Consider the following 17531-nt stretch of genomic DNA (forward strand, 5'->3'; position numbering starts at 1 on the left):
TCTCATTTAAGATAAGGATGTTTTTTCCCCAATCCTCTATTCTAATTTAACATTATCTAACACAAAAGAGTGTCATCTATTTAAATAGGAGCTAATAAGTGGTTAGACCAACTACTGTAAGGTGCACAAAGCTAAAGCTTTGTACTTACCATTGAAAAACACTTTATGTGCTCTTTCTGGTTATGCAATGATGGGGATCAAGAGAATAAGATGTGATTAAGTGTCTGCCCTCAAGTTGATACAATTTATTTGGAGAAACTGATACCTAAACAGACAATTACAACGTGGGACAAAAATAAGTGATTTATTTTAATGGAACTTTTGTTTATCATGAAGGTACCAAAAAGTGTGGCAGAAATATTAAAGAGGGAGGTTCTTACAACAATAAATTATACAGCTGAGCATTTCCCATTTTTTCTTTCCTTCCTTGTGCCAACGCTTGGGAGGAAACCAGAGTATGAGCAAGAACTGTTTTACCTTCTAGTGGAGAAAGGACGATTTGCAGTGGAAAGAATGTGTGTGTAGTCCATTTGATCTGTAAAATGTGAACTGCTTCTGTAGTCCTGAGGACTGAGGAAAAGAGATGTTGAGTAAAAGTTACTGATAATTCCAGCTATTCAATCTTATCTCAATTTTTCGTCTCTTTTTTCTCTGCCCAAATACCTCTACTTCTGCACCTACTTTGAATTTGCAACAGTGAGGCTGGGGATAGGAGACAGCCAGTAGTGCTGAGTAGTGTCAAGTACAGTTAACAGTGAAATGCGGATTTTCACTCATCAAGTCAGCAATCTTAAATTATCATAAAACTTAAAACCTGTCATGGGGCGTTAAGATGAATGCTCTTATGTACTGATGGTGGAAGTATAAATTGATCATACTTTTTGAAAAGGTCAACTAAATTTACGTTAAAAGCCTTTAAAACATTTGTGCTTCATAACCTAGTAATTTTATTTCTAAGACACACTTAGGGAAATAATCTGAAGTATAGGAAAATATTTATGCAAAACATGATTAATAGTACTATATAGTGATAAAATTGAAGAAATTGGCCATTAAAGCAATTTTAAATAATTTTCATGGCATAACAAGGTTGTTTTATTGATAAGATAAAAATTTTCAAATAACGTTTGTATATAAAATATTCCAATTACATAAAAAAGTGCACAGACAAAAGACTAGAAATATATTTCTCAATCTACTGTGCTTATTTCTATCAAAGGATATTTGGTAAGTTATCTTTTATATTTTGTATATTGTCAATTTTTAAAATAAGTGCACATTACCATTATAATTTTTAAAAAGCAAATGGGTTTCTGTTTTTCAAAGTTACTCATGTCCATCTGCCAATATTTAATCTGAAACTGCCACCTTTTACATTGTTTTCTAATGTCCACAAATGTCCTGTGATCTAGTTAAGCTAGTTTGTTTTTATAATAGCTGTATTGCTGAAAGCGGCCTGTCAACTATAGGTATAATTTTAATGAAATTATTTTTCCTAAATTTCATTCAAGAGGACATTCTATTTTTTTAATTTTGAAATTTTTATTTTTTGCTTTCGACAAGATTTTGCACATTTAAAAAATCGCAATTTTCAGGATGTGTAAGAAAACTATTTTTTTATACTGAAATAAGCATGTCTTTGGTATAGAAATCACACCCTATGTGTGATCTTTAACTAAGAAAACTAATCAAGAATTATGATCTAATATGATAAACAAAACTCTTCTTTGCCCATCCATCTGTCCCCTTTCATAGCCCCGTTGTGGGGCTTTAGAATATAGTTCTGTACGTATCTCCATATCTACAAAGAATTAACATGCCATATCAAAGATGTTCAGAAGTTATATATGGTAGATAATTAATTGGCTTATCCTTGGCACATAATACAAAACACCAAAAGCAATATATATACAGTATAAGCAAAATAGAACATTGTCACTAAGGTCAAATAATAGAAAAACAATCACATCATTTAAGTTTGATACATCGGAAACAAAGTAACTTCTTTATAATTATTATGTAAACAACTTGCGAAGCTCAGAAAGTAACAGCACAGAGCCATAAATTTGATAAGGCACTTTAAAGATAGCAATCAAACATATAAAAATGTCAACCACAAAAAAAAGAACTGTAAAAGTAATAACCATAAAAAACGGGGGGAATATATGCATTCTTTGTAGATAGTCTTTCATTTTCCAAACGAAAGCCTTCTATGAAAATATAGAAGTACAAATATATATATATATATATTTAAAAGCTGTCATCAAAGTTCAAATCTCTGTAAAGAGAATGGTTTTCCTCAAGTTAGTAAAGTTTGGATTCATACATTTTCTAGAGAAGCAATTACAATCTTCATGCTATATATAGGAAGAAAAATAGCTTTTAATTATGTTTGTCGACTCTTTTATTCAATAAACATTTAGTGACTATTGTGTGACACTGTTTTAGGTGCTAGGGATATAGAAATAAATCAGAAACAATCATTAGCTCTAGAGAACTAAACCTAATGGAACTGGATCTATCACTGGCAACCTTAAAATTACCTCCCTTTGTATTTAAGCTGAAGCTCAACTTCAAACTCTGAGATGCTTGGCATCTTGTTGAAAACAAATAACGATCTACCTAGTTTGCCACTGGTAGCACTTTGGCAGTATTAATATTAACTATATACTGATGAAATTAACTTTCATAAAGGATTATACAAAAGTTTAGAGGGCAGAAAATATTAATGGATAAACAAGTACTGGTCAGCAATAAAAATAGCATCAGCCTTCTGCTTTCACAAAAGCCAAGAAAACCAAGAAAAATTTCATTCTGAGTATATACAGAACTGCTGGAAAGAGATCATTCTATACATGTAGTACATATGCAAATATCGTATATGAGGAAGTATGAGTTATTACACAATCATTAATAACTAAGCATGCCAAATCAGTCATCAGATTTCAAAGAATCATAGCCTTGTTTCAAGAGGTCCCGCCAGGTTTTAAGGAAACATGCATTTTCTGTACATTTGAAGACAAGCTATTCCACTTGAGCTGATACTGCAGATGTGACCTCAAGAAATTTGGTTAATGAAAATGCTGCATCTCTGATCTGCATTTCCACTTTCTCCAGCAGGTCTACCATTTGGCCGTTGTTCCTGCTCAGAACTGGCCAGCCCAAACTCACTGGTTGCATGGGGAAGATGCCAAAAGGCATCTGAAGATGAAGGAGAAAAGGGAGGTTCTGGGGGCTGGTGAAGAAACCCACAAGTCCTCGAGGTCAGCCATGGGGAAGAGCTAGGAGCTCAGAATCCGACCAGCAAGAGGACATTTTAAAACAGGTTCTTTTTTCTTTCTCTTTTTATCACCTATGATTTTAAGAGTCCAGGTAATACAAGCACAGTTTTACTGCATAGGGCATAGAATAAAAACAGTTGATCTAAATATTTAAGAGGTATTTTGCCATGCTATTGTTGGGCTGGGGTGAATATATATTTACATTTCTGTATATCTACATATGTATGAAATATTTAGGTCTGTTTTCATATATTTGCCTATTTAAAGCTTAATTTTTAAAAAAAGTTTTATTTTTCTTCTAATTATTGTTAAGGGGAACATTTTAAGAACTAGAAAGTTTTAAAATATATATTTTTACTTATCTTGTCAAACTTATATTTCTTATAGGGAAAACTCATATAAACTCTTCAAGAAACATCAGGAACTTAAAATTTTATTTTAAACATTAATTCCTTAACTGTGATTCACTTTGGAAACATGCTATTCAATTAACTATTAATTTGAAAATTCAAAAATAGGTTTTTCCATATGTCTTACTATCAATGAAATCAAAACGCCATTTGAATAAGCAACTTGTATGCTAGAGTAGCTTTATACCCTCTCTGAGGCAGTCTATTCTCATGCCCTTCCCTTTTAGTAAACACTGTCATGTTTCTCCCTCTCATATCAGTAGAAAGATTGTTTCTCACTGATGTCATTACCCGAAAGCTATTTTTGAGGAGGAAGAGGTCTTATCATTTATTGGCTCAGATACCATATTTTAAGTAGAAAACATTGGACAATATAAAACACTGCCCAACTCATGTCTACTACTGAAAAATTGTTTTGATTTGTGATGTATTTCAAATCTAAATTTTGTTATTATCTGTAATGGGCATTTGTCATCATTATGGCTAGCACCTTTTGAAAATCCTATGTTTGGCAAATTTTCCATGGTGAAAATTTCACTGCATCAAAATTGTAGCTAGAATTTATAGTTTTCTATACTTTCTTACAGCGAGGGAGTATTCATGTGACTTGGGAACTGCTGAACAGGCTTGGATTCTGAAACAAGTAATGTGAAATGGACACTGCAGCCTCCATTTCCTAGTGAGGATGGTGGAGTTTAGTGGAGAGACACTGAGCTTCTAAGGTAGCTGTGGCAGAGCATCAAGAAGTGACACCCTTATTGCAACATGTGGCCTGTTCCCCGTGGTAGCACTTTGACTGTCCTCCCCTCCAAGTTTGGAGGCTGTTCAGCCAGAAGGAGTGCCAAGTTGGTGATTATAACTTGGGCATTGTTTCTGGCTGAACAGCCTCGAAACTTGACTATCTGGCTCTCCCAGAGATTCTATGCATTTCCCGGTAGCTTTTAGTTATTATTATTATTATTTGCTTAAACTGATTAGACTCGGATCTGCTGTTTGCAGTCAAAAACTCTTCAACAACCAAATTTGGTCTAACTTGTGCTTTCCTTTTACAGTGGCTGTAGTAATGGAGGATGTGTTAATGTTAAAATCATATTTTACAGGAAAGAATATTCAATATACTGAAACAAGACGTCTTCGTTAACCCAATCATAGTGTTAGATAAGCACAAACTGAATTTAAGAAGTATGCTTCAAGTATAATTATATGTATCTTGCAGGATGAATTTGAGGATTATCAGTAACATGTATAAAATCTTTGCCACAATCTGTGACATTTAATAGGCCTCAGTAAATGTTATGAATTATTTATTACATAATGTTAGATATATGTGCATGTTAGATGTTGATCAAAAATTTATTTTATTTAATTCCCACCAGGCACTATTTTAGGTGCAGTGAACAAAGCAGTCAAAAATCTGTTTTTTTTTTAAGCTCACATTCTAATAGATGAAGATTGAAAATAAATATGTCAAGCAAGTAAATATGCTTCATATTAAATTCTGACAATGCTATGGAGAAAAAGCATGGGGGTGGTTAGAAGGGAAATGTGAGGGAGGGTGGAAGAGGGTTACAATTTTAGATAGAGTGTTCAGGGATGATTTCATTGAAAAAGTGATATTTGAGCACAGACCTGAAAGAGAGGTGAGCCATTATTGTATATCTTTTTTGTTTACTATACTTGTTTCTTGGATTATTTTCCTTTAACTTTTAGTGCTTTCTGTTAGGGTATTCAATATGATTGATATGTGCGAATGTACAAGAGAGGAAAGAGTATTTCATGAAAAGGGTTAAATAAGCGCACAGGCTCTGTGGTGAGAGCCCAGTGCCTCTGGAATGGTGTGTGCATGGAAAAGAGTAGAAAATGAGTCGTGTAACCAGCCAGCCAGATTATGTATGCTTTAGAGTCCATTCATATGACTTTAGCTTACTCAGAGTAAGATGGGAATAGGAGAGTGACCTGATCTGGCTTAAACATATAACCTGAATATACTTTTTAGCCCCTAAATTAGTGAGACATAAAAGCAAGAGAAAATAGTTGTCTCCCATTCCTGCCTAAAGTGGTCACAGCTATTGATCAAATTAAGTATTCTTAGCACTCAGTTTTAAAGTATTACATGGTATAATGTAGAGTTGAAGCAAACTGAGACTTTCCTCCCCAACCTGAGTGTAAAACAAAATGATCAATTTCCTTAATAGTGCACTCCAGTCCCCTAATCTCTCATCCTTAGTCCCACTCATTAGAAATAAAGCCATGTTTGTTATTGACTCAACTACTTTGTCTTGCTTAGGATGCAAAGATTAGTCATTAATTCTAGTTTCTTAATATAGTACCCTAATGTTCATAAATTTGCTTTTCATTCTCATTTCCTCCTTCTTCAATGTAAAATAATCTCAATAGAACTTTCATATATAAGGGGCAGAGATCCTTTTAGTTACCTTGAGAAAAAGGGTTTGACAGAAGGTGCATATGGATTAGAACTGGTCCTGAGACCATTAGGTCCTGAGAAAACTCTAAGGACTGGTACATCTGTGGGCCTCTATGCCTCTCTTAGTTCATCTCTCCATTCTCTGTTGTCTTCTTCACTGTGGTGTATCTTTTTTGCTTCCCTTTTCTTTCAGCTTGCCAGTGCCCAACTTAATTAAACCTTGCAACTTCCTCTCCTTTTAATTGTGATTTGGAGCAAATTTATGTGAGATTGTGGTTGTAATTCCTGGCGTAGAGCACCTAAATCACCACATCTTTTCAAGCTGCATGACATATATAATAGATCATTAGCCAGCCTGTTAATTAGTTGCACTTAGGGGAGTTGCCCTATTCTCTCTTCCCTTTAGTTGGGACAGAGGAATGAGTTCACATGATTAAAGAACATGGCCACTTAGAAGAATTAATAGTGCAGAATCCTTTTCAGGTCATGTTGACATTCCAAGGAATGATTGACATATTTCAATAACAAGTATTTGTTTACATTTTCAGAGTCAAACTAGAAAATTTGAAATTTGCTTGAAGTGGAAATGTAGAAATGTATCATAACTCTTTATGACTATTAATTTAGTGCTGAGTTTCTTAATAGCAGTAGAGTGACAAACTCCTGAGAAATATGTATCCAAACCTTCTGATAAGGGGGCAATGGGTAATTTTAAAATGCAAATTCAATATATCTTATTTTTATAATACAAACATCAGAAAGTAAGTTGACAAAATCTTGGCTGGGGGAGGGGCTATGCAGAAGATAAATTAAGAATTTTAAAAGTGAGATTTCAAAAGGTTCTATGTTCACAGAAGGCATGATTTCTGTTTTGCAGATGTCATTACTGTCTTTGTAGAAAATCTCACTCCATAAACAGCTAGAACTAATAAGTGAGTTTAATAATCCTATATCCATAGGATATAAGAACAATATACAAAAGTGAGTCATTCCTATATATCGGCCATGAATTCCGAATTGGAATATTACAATACCATTTGTAAAAGCACACGTGCATACAAACCCAAATAAATAGTCATGCATATATCTAACTAAATAGTTGTAGAATATGTATGCTGAAAACTATAAAACACTAAGGAAAGAATTCAAAGAAAAACTAAATAGAAAAATATATACCATGTTCATTAATCCCAAGGAAGAACAGAGAACAGATGCCATTTCTCCCCCAATTTAATCTGTAGTCTCCATGCAATCTCTGTTGATATTCCAACAAGCTTTTTCTTACCGATTTGATAGACTGATTCTAAAATGTACATAGAAAGGCAAAGCAACTAGAATAGCCAAAACAACTTTGAAAAATAAAAACTGGAGGACTCAAATGACCTAATTTCTAGAAATGTTATAAAGCCATAGTAATCAAAACTGTGGTATTGGAGAAAGGATACATAGATCATCAGAACAGAGCAGAGCAGAGCATCCGTAAATATGCACACATAAATATAGTCTACCAAAATTTACAATAGTGCAAAGGCAATTCATTTGAGAAAGTAGTCTTTTCAACAAATGGTGATGAAACACTTGGATGTCCATATGCATAAAATGAAACTTGATGCACATTTTATGTCTCGTACACAACTAAGTCATGAACCTAAATGTAAAACATAAAACTATACAACTTCTAGAGCAATGGTTTCAAGTGGTAGTAACTTTTGTCTCCCAGGAACAAAGTATAGAGACATTTTTGACTGTCATTACTTGGGAGGAGGAGATCACTGGCATCTAGTGGGTGCAGACCAGGGATGCCACTAAATATCCCACAATGCATAGCACAGTCACCATCACACACACAAAAATGCCAACTTCTAGTCTGGATAAATATATTAGGGTTATGTAAGTATCTCTTCTTAGAGGAACAGAAACTTGGTAAAGAGTGTATGGGAATGCTTTTTACTCTCTTTGCAACTCTTCAGGGCAATACACTATACTTCAAAGTCTAACATTTAATAATTTCCTAATCTGTTTCTGTGAAGGCATCATGTACTGTAGCAGATGTATTCTGCTTTGATGTCTTGCAAAATCACTTTGATTCTTCAATTAAATTTATTAAATGTGTAAATATTGCCAGTCATGTATTATATGTTAAAAATTTGAGACCAATAAAATATTTTCAAATGTCTCCTCTTTGAAGGAGCTTTCCTGTTTCATCTAACCTAAAATACCACCTTTCTCCACCAATCTTTCTGATGTTCTCCCCATGGAACTTTTTTCTGACTGTTTTCCCTTTTCTAGGGTATATGCTCCATGAAGGCAGGGACTTTGTTGTACCTCCAGGGCCAGAACTGGCACACTAGAGATGGATGCTTAATAAATATTTGTTGAGTGAATGAATTATATGTATTTGTGTTGCGTCTTCCCAATAAGTGGTCTTTATTCAAACGTTGGAGCTTCAGTAAACCCCTATTTGGCTGTGAACAGATTAGTCTCAATCCTAGTATTTAATTTACCCCGAGTGAAAGTAACACCTTTCTCTTAAGCAGCAAGATGCATTAGTCTTTACATTAGGATTTTTCATGGCAAAAAACAAATCCATTTTTTTTCTTCCCTTTCTTCAGCTCTGGGGATGCCAGGCAAGAAGGAGATGATGGGGTAGATAATGGTTACTTTGTAATTTTCTGGAAGATCATGCTGGTTCTACTAGAAGACTTTTACCTCACATGATTGGATGCTCTTCAAGCTGAACTTCTTCCATTTGTGATAGTATTTGGACCATTTCTAGAATATGTTATAAGGTTTTCTTTCCAATTAAATTTTTAGGTTAAAGTTCTCATTTGAATCAGATTATTTCAAATATAAGAAAATTTGTGATAAGCATTGAAGATAGAAATTGGTAAACATATGTCCCCCTCCCAGAGGTAACAGGTGGTAGGTTATTAAGAGTTACTTGTTGAGCTGAGCAGTGGAGGCATACATGAAGGAATGATCGTTTCCACCTAGGAAAGCATGGGAAAGCTTCAGAAAGAATGAAACACTTAGATTGAAGAAAAAGAATAAATCAGTAATCAACAATAATTTAAACAACTACATTTTAATGTTGCCACTTGCCTTAACTTTCTTCATGTAAAATATGAATATGAAATTAGTTCACTTTTAGAACAGTATCTTAAGTAACAATGACCTCTCCCCCGTTTAGAAAATTGCTGCCTTATCTAGAAAAATGTACTTCATTCTTACCACTTTTTATGTGAAGGATGCAAATCAAACCCCAGATTATTCCCAAGACAAAACGATGATTTAGCACCTTTCTCAAATATTAACTTTATGGGTCTATGACTGCATGTATTTTTATATTTAGACATTAAAAACTGTTAGAATTTGTAATTATCGATACACCTACTTATTTCATTGTCTTGTCCTATGATATTTCCATAGATTCTATTATTTGGTCAGAATCAAAGCCAAAAGATGTTTCACAACAAATGAAATTTAGAAATCAAAGAAAATTCTGCCATATCATCCTGAATGCACCCAGAATGCATGGTGATTTTGAGTACACAAAGTTGGGCCATATTGTCCTAAATTAGTTATGTTTTCTGGTGCTATCATACCCATCTTTAAGTAAATTATTGTAGAAATGTGTTTTCTAGATGATTTAAATGGATATTAATAACAGAATGGCACAATGCAGTTCCTGTAGACTTGCTAACTACCATATGTCTCGCTTTTCCCCTTAGGAGCTGAAGGGAAGACAAAGATCATAATTCTTTTAGGGTAGATAAAACATTTCAAATGAACAGATTATTTAAATTGTATTTAAGATAAAGTACTAAGATGAATCTGGTCAAATAATAATGAATGATGCAGGCTTAAGTGTTATGAACAACTAAGGGAACATACATTAATATTATCTAGAATTATCATGGAAGTCATAGCAATTGAGGAAAAGGAATTGAGATGCCCTTTGAACCTTAAGCAGGGTTGGCGTAGAATTTGCAACAACATTCTAAGCAGTTAGAACGTGATGAATGAAGATTGCCCGTACAGAACACCATAAAGATTGTCTGACCTACAGTACAAGATACGTGTTTCTAGAGAAATATTTATATGGCATGGTAGGGTTAAGAAAATGTCCTTCTTAAGTTGGCTGTCGATGAAAGTATGGCCTAACGCAAAGAAACTTTTCTAGTTCAGGTTTCCCATGGATCAATTTTAAGACAATTATCTTATTCCTGAAAAGAGTATTTCCTTCAGCATATTCCCTGAAAACCTGTTTTAAAATACTTTTAACTGAAACCCTTTGTATAAAGCAGGATTCTCTTTGCTGTTATATTAGCTTTAATTATATGAATTATATTAACCTTGTGTTAGGTTAGGGTTTTTTAATGTAAAAATATGTTATATAATCAAATAAGTTTTAGAAATACTATATTACTATTAAATTTTTTTCACAGCTACATGAATGAGTTTTCAGAGACTTTAATATACTTATATGAATTGTGAACCTCCAAGAGAATATTTAACTCGCATCAAAAATAAGTATCTTCCCCCCTTATTTTTTTTTTCTTTTTGTAGCATTGACAGGGATTAGCATTTCTTGGGACAAACTTTAGAAAATGCTGACTTAAAGCATTTAAATATATATTTAAAAGAAAATGTTTATTGAGATAAGTCTCTAATTGTGGAGTAGATATACTTATACTCTCTCAAATCATTATTAGCCAACCTATCTTGCTAGTGGCTAGGAAACAAAGAAGAGAAAAGCAACCGTTTAAGTGTGTGGGTAATTTTTCCAAACGTTTGGCACACAGTACAAGCTGAATACACTGTTTGAGTCCAATTTTCTCAAAAATTCAAATCTACTATAACAAATGACAGATACCAAGGAAGAAAATTTTAATAGCATTTTTAAACAAGCATTTAAAAAATATTGACCCTATTTTACCACAACCTCAGAGAGAATATATATATTTAACACTGTTAGGGAACATTATAGATAGCCTTGAAGGAAACATTTTCAAGGACAGTTTCAAGAGTTTACCTTTAGAAATGTAAATTCCCTCATTTCTCTAACTAATGGTTTACTAATATCTCCAGTAATCAGGGTAGAGGTGTACCACATGGTTGACCATGTTTTATGATGGAAGGAGCCTAACCTACCTAGAAAAGTCCATCAGAAGAAAGAAAGCTTGGTGAAGAGTAATTTGTTTCTAAAAAATATTAGTCAACTAATCTTTCTGGAGTTAACAGTGATAACCAAACAGAAAAAAATACTTGACTCGAAGTCCTGTTAATGGGGCAGTTCAGTAAATTGTATGGAAGTGTATACAGTTCTATACAGCTATCGCACCAGTGAAGGTGAAATGTCATACGGGTCAAGGAAAGTGAGAGAAGGCAGGAAGGTGTTACCAACACACACTGAGGGTGTCACCAGAGCATCTTCTATAGATCAAATAAAGCCCATCAGCACCTAACTAGATGGTGATGAGGCTGAGAAAGAGCATGAAGGATGTGAGTTCAGTGCAATGCAAACTGACAGCTATTTGTAGATTCTGGCCTGCTTAGAATAGTGTTTCCATTTCCCTTTATCAGTGAATGAAGACTGCAGACATTTCCAAACAAGTTTCTTTTAAAAGACTAAAATTTAACATAGAAAGTAATGTCTCATGTTGATTGTTGGTAATAGGCTATTAAAGGTCATATATTCAATGAAAGTAGAAAATTAAAGAGCAGTGAAGTATTAAAAATCTCATCTTAAAAATTCTGTTGAGATTTATTAACTGAATCTGGCAGTGTTAATACATAGCTCATTTATTTTATCAAAGGAGAAATGTTATCCAAAGTAAGCAATTTGTAATGCTGTATGAAAATATTTTATATACAGATATAGTGTCAAAATTAAATACACATATTTCATTAATTAAAAGGTAAACATATATTATTATCTTAAAAATATACCTCCCAAATTGCAAACTTATTTGGACAAGTTATAGTCTATATAAATGACAAAGTAACTCAGTACTAAGGTTTAGCATCCTTAGACTAGGTGAATTTATTTTTATTTTATTTTATTTTTTTGAATTAGTCCTTTTTTCACGTCAAAACATTTGCTATACCATTTATTGAAGGCACTGTGTTACACATTCATGATTAATTAGATCTCTTGAAATCTCTTTTAGGTATCTTGGACCTTATTATGCTGTTGCTTACTTAAGGTTTATGACTCTCTTATTCTCATGGGCATTATCCATATATCATTGTTAACCCTAAAACATCTCCAGCACAGAAGACAATTTTCACTCTTAATACAGTATAATAGATTCATAGTGAACCATAAAATTATTTTGACAGTAAAGCAATGTCAATTTTGAATCTTTGAAACCATTATATACTTCATAGATTTAATGTCTTGAAATATTTAAACAGGTTTGAAAAGTATTATTGCAACTGATCTTACATGGATTGTCTTACAAAAATCAGCACAGAATTATACTGACTGATAAATGTTCACATATGTAAGAAATAGTTTGTTGACTGGAGCATTCAGTTTCCATTGTTTGTATTCATCTTCTAGTAATACAATATGCATTTCTCAATTGCTCTAATCCATTTTGACCATGGTGCATTCAATAACTTCTAAGAAGCATTCCACTCTGAAAAACTGCATAAGCAGATAGATTCTTGGAGGATGCAGCTAAAGTTCGTGTTTCTATATTGCCACTCCATATTTTTCAGTGTTCTTTAGTGCCCATCAAAATTTTATTCCAACAAGTTTTTATCTCTTGTAGTAGTCTCTTTAGGAAACACAAGTCATTCAGTTTTTTCTGTTCCTTTAAAGATTTATTTTCTTCCTAGAGAATAGAGTTTTAAAAGTTTAAACTTCACATTTTTACAAAAACATATTTTAAAATACTTAATTTTTCATCATATTACTTTATACTGAAAAACTGGTGCAATGAAAAGGTAGAATCTTGTGTGACATTTTAAAGACGATGATTTCTAACTATCCTTGTGATAACTGACATGTAGAAAATTCAAGGTTGGTGTGATTAAAGATTTAGGATTCTCCAAAGAGCTGTATCAGCTGACCGCCATTTTCACAGTTTAACAGTGGACATAATAACACTGTTTGGAATTTCATGAGAAAGGTAATTGTAGATTACTCAGTTGAGTTTCTTTTATTTAGAAAAATGTATTTTTAGTGGGAAGAAGAATAAACATTGAAAATACTCAGATTATTTTGTCAAAGATAATTAATAAGGATATAGCTGATGGAACTTGTACCCTAAGGTCTACTCCAACAATTAACCTTCACCAGAGTATGTCAGATGCCTTCCTCATAAGCTAGGTTTTAGCACCTGACAAGAATCTTAAAAAGGGCTACCTGTACAACCTGTAGGAAGAAAGAGATACTTGGCATGAACAGACATATAAAGGAGTAACTCTGTATAGACTCAGTTATATTTCTGAGTCCTCTGACCTGTGAGAATGGGAATAGTGCAGGGTAGAATAATTCTTCACTTAGATAACAACTAGTTAATCACAAATATAAAGCATACCAATGACTTTTACCCCTTCCTAGACCAGGAGGTGATATCAGTTGTTTGTTTAACACTCTTTACAGTTGAGCCCAGACTTCAGGGTGAAAATCAACATAGTGTTTTCAACAATCACTACCAAGTAAATGGATGTGCAAGCAATATAAAAACTATTATAACTAGTTATTGGGTAACTAGATAATTTAGATAACAAGTTATTGGGTATTCTCTCAGTCATATATTGTGCTCAGTGTTTTACATAATTTACTTCATTTTATTTGCTTAATCATCGTATGGACTTGATGATTTGAACTCATTTCACAGATGAAGAAACTGATCTGCAAAGAAGATAAATAAGCTGCTAAGGTCAAGTAAATATATGTCAAGTAAATATAATGACTGAATCTCGAGCTCCTCTGTCCTATTTTTAATTTGGCCACAAATTCAGATCTCTTTTTGTCATGTATTTAGTAACACTAGCACATACTTTTTGAAGAATACATTTCAAAGATTAAACAACAGACCTCAAAGGGAAATATAAAGGCAAACTTTTCATATTGTTTTCAATAAGGGGTCCTGGACAATTCTTTTAAGTACAAGTTGAAGTTGATTTGCCTAAGCAGATTTGAAATATATAGATGTGAAAGTTTCATACTTTTCCTCGGACACCGAGAATAAGCATTCACTAAAAAGTAAAAAACAGAGAATCTTGGTTTTACCCCCGCATCCTGGGAAAATAGTTTTTATCTTTTCTTTTCTTTTTTTTTTTTTTTTTTTGCTCTGTTTTTTGTTTTTTGTTTTGAGACAGAGTCCCACTCTGTTGCCCAGGCTAGAGTGCAGTGGCGCGATCTCGGCTCACTGCAACCTCCGCCTCCTGGGTTTAAGCGATTCTCCTGCCTCAGCCTCCTGAATAGCTGGGACTACAGGCGCGCACCACGCCCAGCTAATTTTTGTATTTTTAGTAGAGACGGGGTTTCACCATGTTGGCCAGGATGGTCTTGATCTTTCCACCTTGTGATTCGCCCACCTCGGACCCCCAAAGTGCTGGGATTACAGGCGTGAGCCACCGCACCCAACCTTTCTTTTCCAAACTTTCTTTCCAAATTCTTTTAGTGAAAAGCCTTCAGGGTGATTATATTGCTTTTAGCTCCTGTATTCACTTCAGATGTTCCACTTTGCATGGAATCCCTAGAGTTTCCTAAATCTCAGAGTGTACAGGCTCACTTTGCTTTTCTGAAAAGAGTAAGGAATTTCCATGTTGCCAAGTAGCTATTAGTCAAATAATGGAAATGTAAAAGAAGAATCCATCACTTTTATGAACCAGGTGTGCTCATTTTTCCATGCCTCAACCTAATTAGTGCCTATATCATTTTAAAGTTTAGTCAGATCCATTTAAGTATTCTGCCTTATTAAGTCATTCATATTTTCCATATTATTGTATAATTTATCTAATAATATCTAGTAGTATATGTATAAATATATGTTTATATACTATTATATATTATTTATACTATACAATCTACACTAATAAAAGAGGTATAAGTCCTTATTGTTTAATTTTTATTTCTTTACAAACTAACAGGGATGGCTTTTTTTCTTCATGTATTTGTCATCTACTTTATATTCTCCTATATAAATTATTTGTTCATTTCTTTTACCTACTAGCTGCAATATTTTAATGCTGCTTCTTCTAAAAAAAATCATGCTTTGGTATTTGCCCTAACAGCTTCTATTTTTAAATAGTGGGTTTAAAAATGCAATTTAAAGGAATCAAATTTTTGAGGGGCACCTCACTTCTCCTTTTATCAATGTTATAATAAATTATTTCAAAACCAGCTATAAGAAGGAAACAATTCAAAATGAAAAATTAGGAATTAAGTTGAGTAAAAAGCTGATGAACCATAAGGAAAATTATACAATTATTCTCACCAAACTCTTTGTTGGTTGGGCTTCACCTAGGGCAGATGGTTTTCTTCCTTTAACCTTAAAAACAAAGTCACATTTATAATATTGAATATTTCTTCATTGCTCCTCCAATTGTTTGTAATTGCTAATTTTCATATTGCCTTCAGCTCATCTAATCTATTTGAGACTCTACTTTAAATTTCTTATTGTTAAGAAAGTAAAATATTAATATGATTTAGAAATGGAATATCAGGGTAAAGGAAGAAGCAAGATAGTTCAGTCTTCTGAATACCCAGAATCCATAATTTTGTAGGTATGCCTAGCACTGTGTTAACTACTGTGAGGTGTGAAAAATTAACATAGTAGGGTATACTAGCAGAGATAAAACTTGAATTTTAATCAATATAAAAATAAAGTTAACAAGAAATCATTAAATCCTGGCCATACATTTTATTAAGCTTCACTTATCAGAAACAAAATGAAATAAAACAATAGTAAAAAGCTTGTAGCATGCCTGGCTCATGAAGAAAATTCAGTGTAGATGACTGCTTTAACATCTTGCCTTGTTATTTCAAGAAAAAGGTGACTTATATCAAGTTAATCAATGTTGTAATATAATTTAATTTCAAAGATTTAAATTATTTGCATATTTTCTTTCTCTACAGTTAATTTTGGAACATGATGATCCATACAAAGCTCAATACATAAGAGAAAGAATCACAAATATATAACATACCTAAGACCTTTACCTCTTCCTAGACCAAGAGGTGATATCAGTTTTCTGTTTTACACTCTTTTCAGTTGAACCAAGAGTGGAGGCTTATAATCAACACAGTATTTTCAACAGTCACAACTAATTAATTGGATGTGCAAGCAACATAAAACCTATCTGCATTAGACAGTACTTTGAAATCACTATTAAGTAGGAATGAAGAAATGGTAGACTAGAGTAGGAAGTCTTCATGAATCTTGAGCTGAGCCTTGAAGGCATAGAACAAAATAGATCCGATTTACAGAAAAAAAAAGTAGAAATGCTCTCTAGGGGACAAACGTAAGGACGCAAGTTTGGAAATAAGCTTGGCAAATCCGGCACACTAAGAGGAGACTGGCTTCCATCATGTACATAAAGCAATGATAAATGAGGCTATCCAAGTTATATAATAGATAATCTACATTTTTATCACTGTCAATAGGATTCAAAGATAATCTTACCATTTTACCTTCTATGGGAAACTACTAGTGCTCAAACAAAATTCCTTTTTAAGTCATAAATATGTTATTTAAGAAAACATTTAAAACCATAAAATAACCTTTTGATTTTGTGTGGCAGCTGGTAAAATCCAAAAAGAGGTAAATAATACAAATAAAGCATTGTATTAAATATTGAAAACTTTTTAGTACTAAGCACTTTACATGTGTTATGCCATTTAATCCTTTCAAATCCTACAATGTAGATATTATGTTTTTCTGCATTTTGTAGATAAGGAAACTGCTGTCTAGTCTCTAGATGATGTCTTCCATATTTGGTTTTGTTGTTTTAGTTCATAACCACTAGTAGAAAAGTAGGAAAATATTAGCCCTATTTGTATCAAAATTATTTAAAGAAGGGAAAATTGTTGGACATGTTTATGTCTAGTTTAAGCCTATAAAGATATTTGTTAAATACATTTGATTTCCTGTTTTATTGACTAGGAGTTCTTGTAAATGTGTACATGTATGGATTAAAGCTATTAATAAGTTTTAGATATAGAAATTTACCATTCCCCACCCAATATATCACCCTAGTATCCTTGGAAGTTATTATGGCAATGAAGCATTTATTTATTTATTTATTACTCCCCTTTCACAAACAATTGACTCTAGCCAAGAGATAAATAGGTATTTCCAAACTGAGCCTTTCCTCTTCTAGGATTGAGTAAATATACTTCAACTTTAGATGATAATAAACACTTAGTATTCTATGATAATGGATATGATC

At 33.0% G+C, this 17531-nt stretch overlaps 1 protein-coding gene and 1 pseudogene across 2 annotated transcripts in view; both read right to left on the bottom strand.

The window, feature by feature from the left end:
- Positions 1-2931: 2931 nt before the first annotated feature.
- On the bottom strand, positions 2932-3272 carry LOC129042196 (renal cancer differentiation gene 1 protein-like; annotated as a pseudogene).
- An 8630-nt stretch (positions 3273-11902) lies between these two features.
- Positions 11903-17531, bottom strand: part of IL7 (interleukin 7) — a 73841-nt gene continuing 68212 nt past the window's right edge. Inside the window, exons 5-6 of one of the 2 annotated variants that reach the window (XM_054497863.2) lie at positions 15578-15631; positions 11903-12961 (exon numbers count right to left, since the gene is read on the bottom strand). In XM_054497863.2, coding sequence (XP_054353838.1) covers positions 12842-12961; positions 15578-15631 — 174 coding nt within the window. In that variant the 3' untranslated portion in view covers positions 11903-12841. The remainder of the gene's footprint in view (positions 12962-15577; positions 15632-17531) is intronic. The other variant, XM_054497865.2, reaches the window with a different exon arrangement.

This window comes from Pongo pygmaeus, chromosome 7 (genome assembly GCF_028885625.2).
Source record: "Pongo pygmaeus isolate AG05252 chromosome 7, NHGRI_mPonPyg2-v2.0_pri, whole genome shotgun sequence".
Taxonomy (NCBI): domain Eukaryota; kingdom Metazoa; phylum Chordata; class Mammalia; order Primates; family Hominidae; genus Pongo; species Pongo pygmaeus.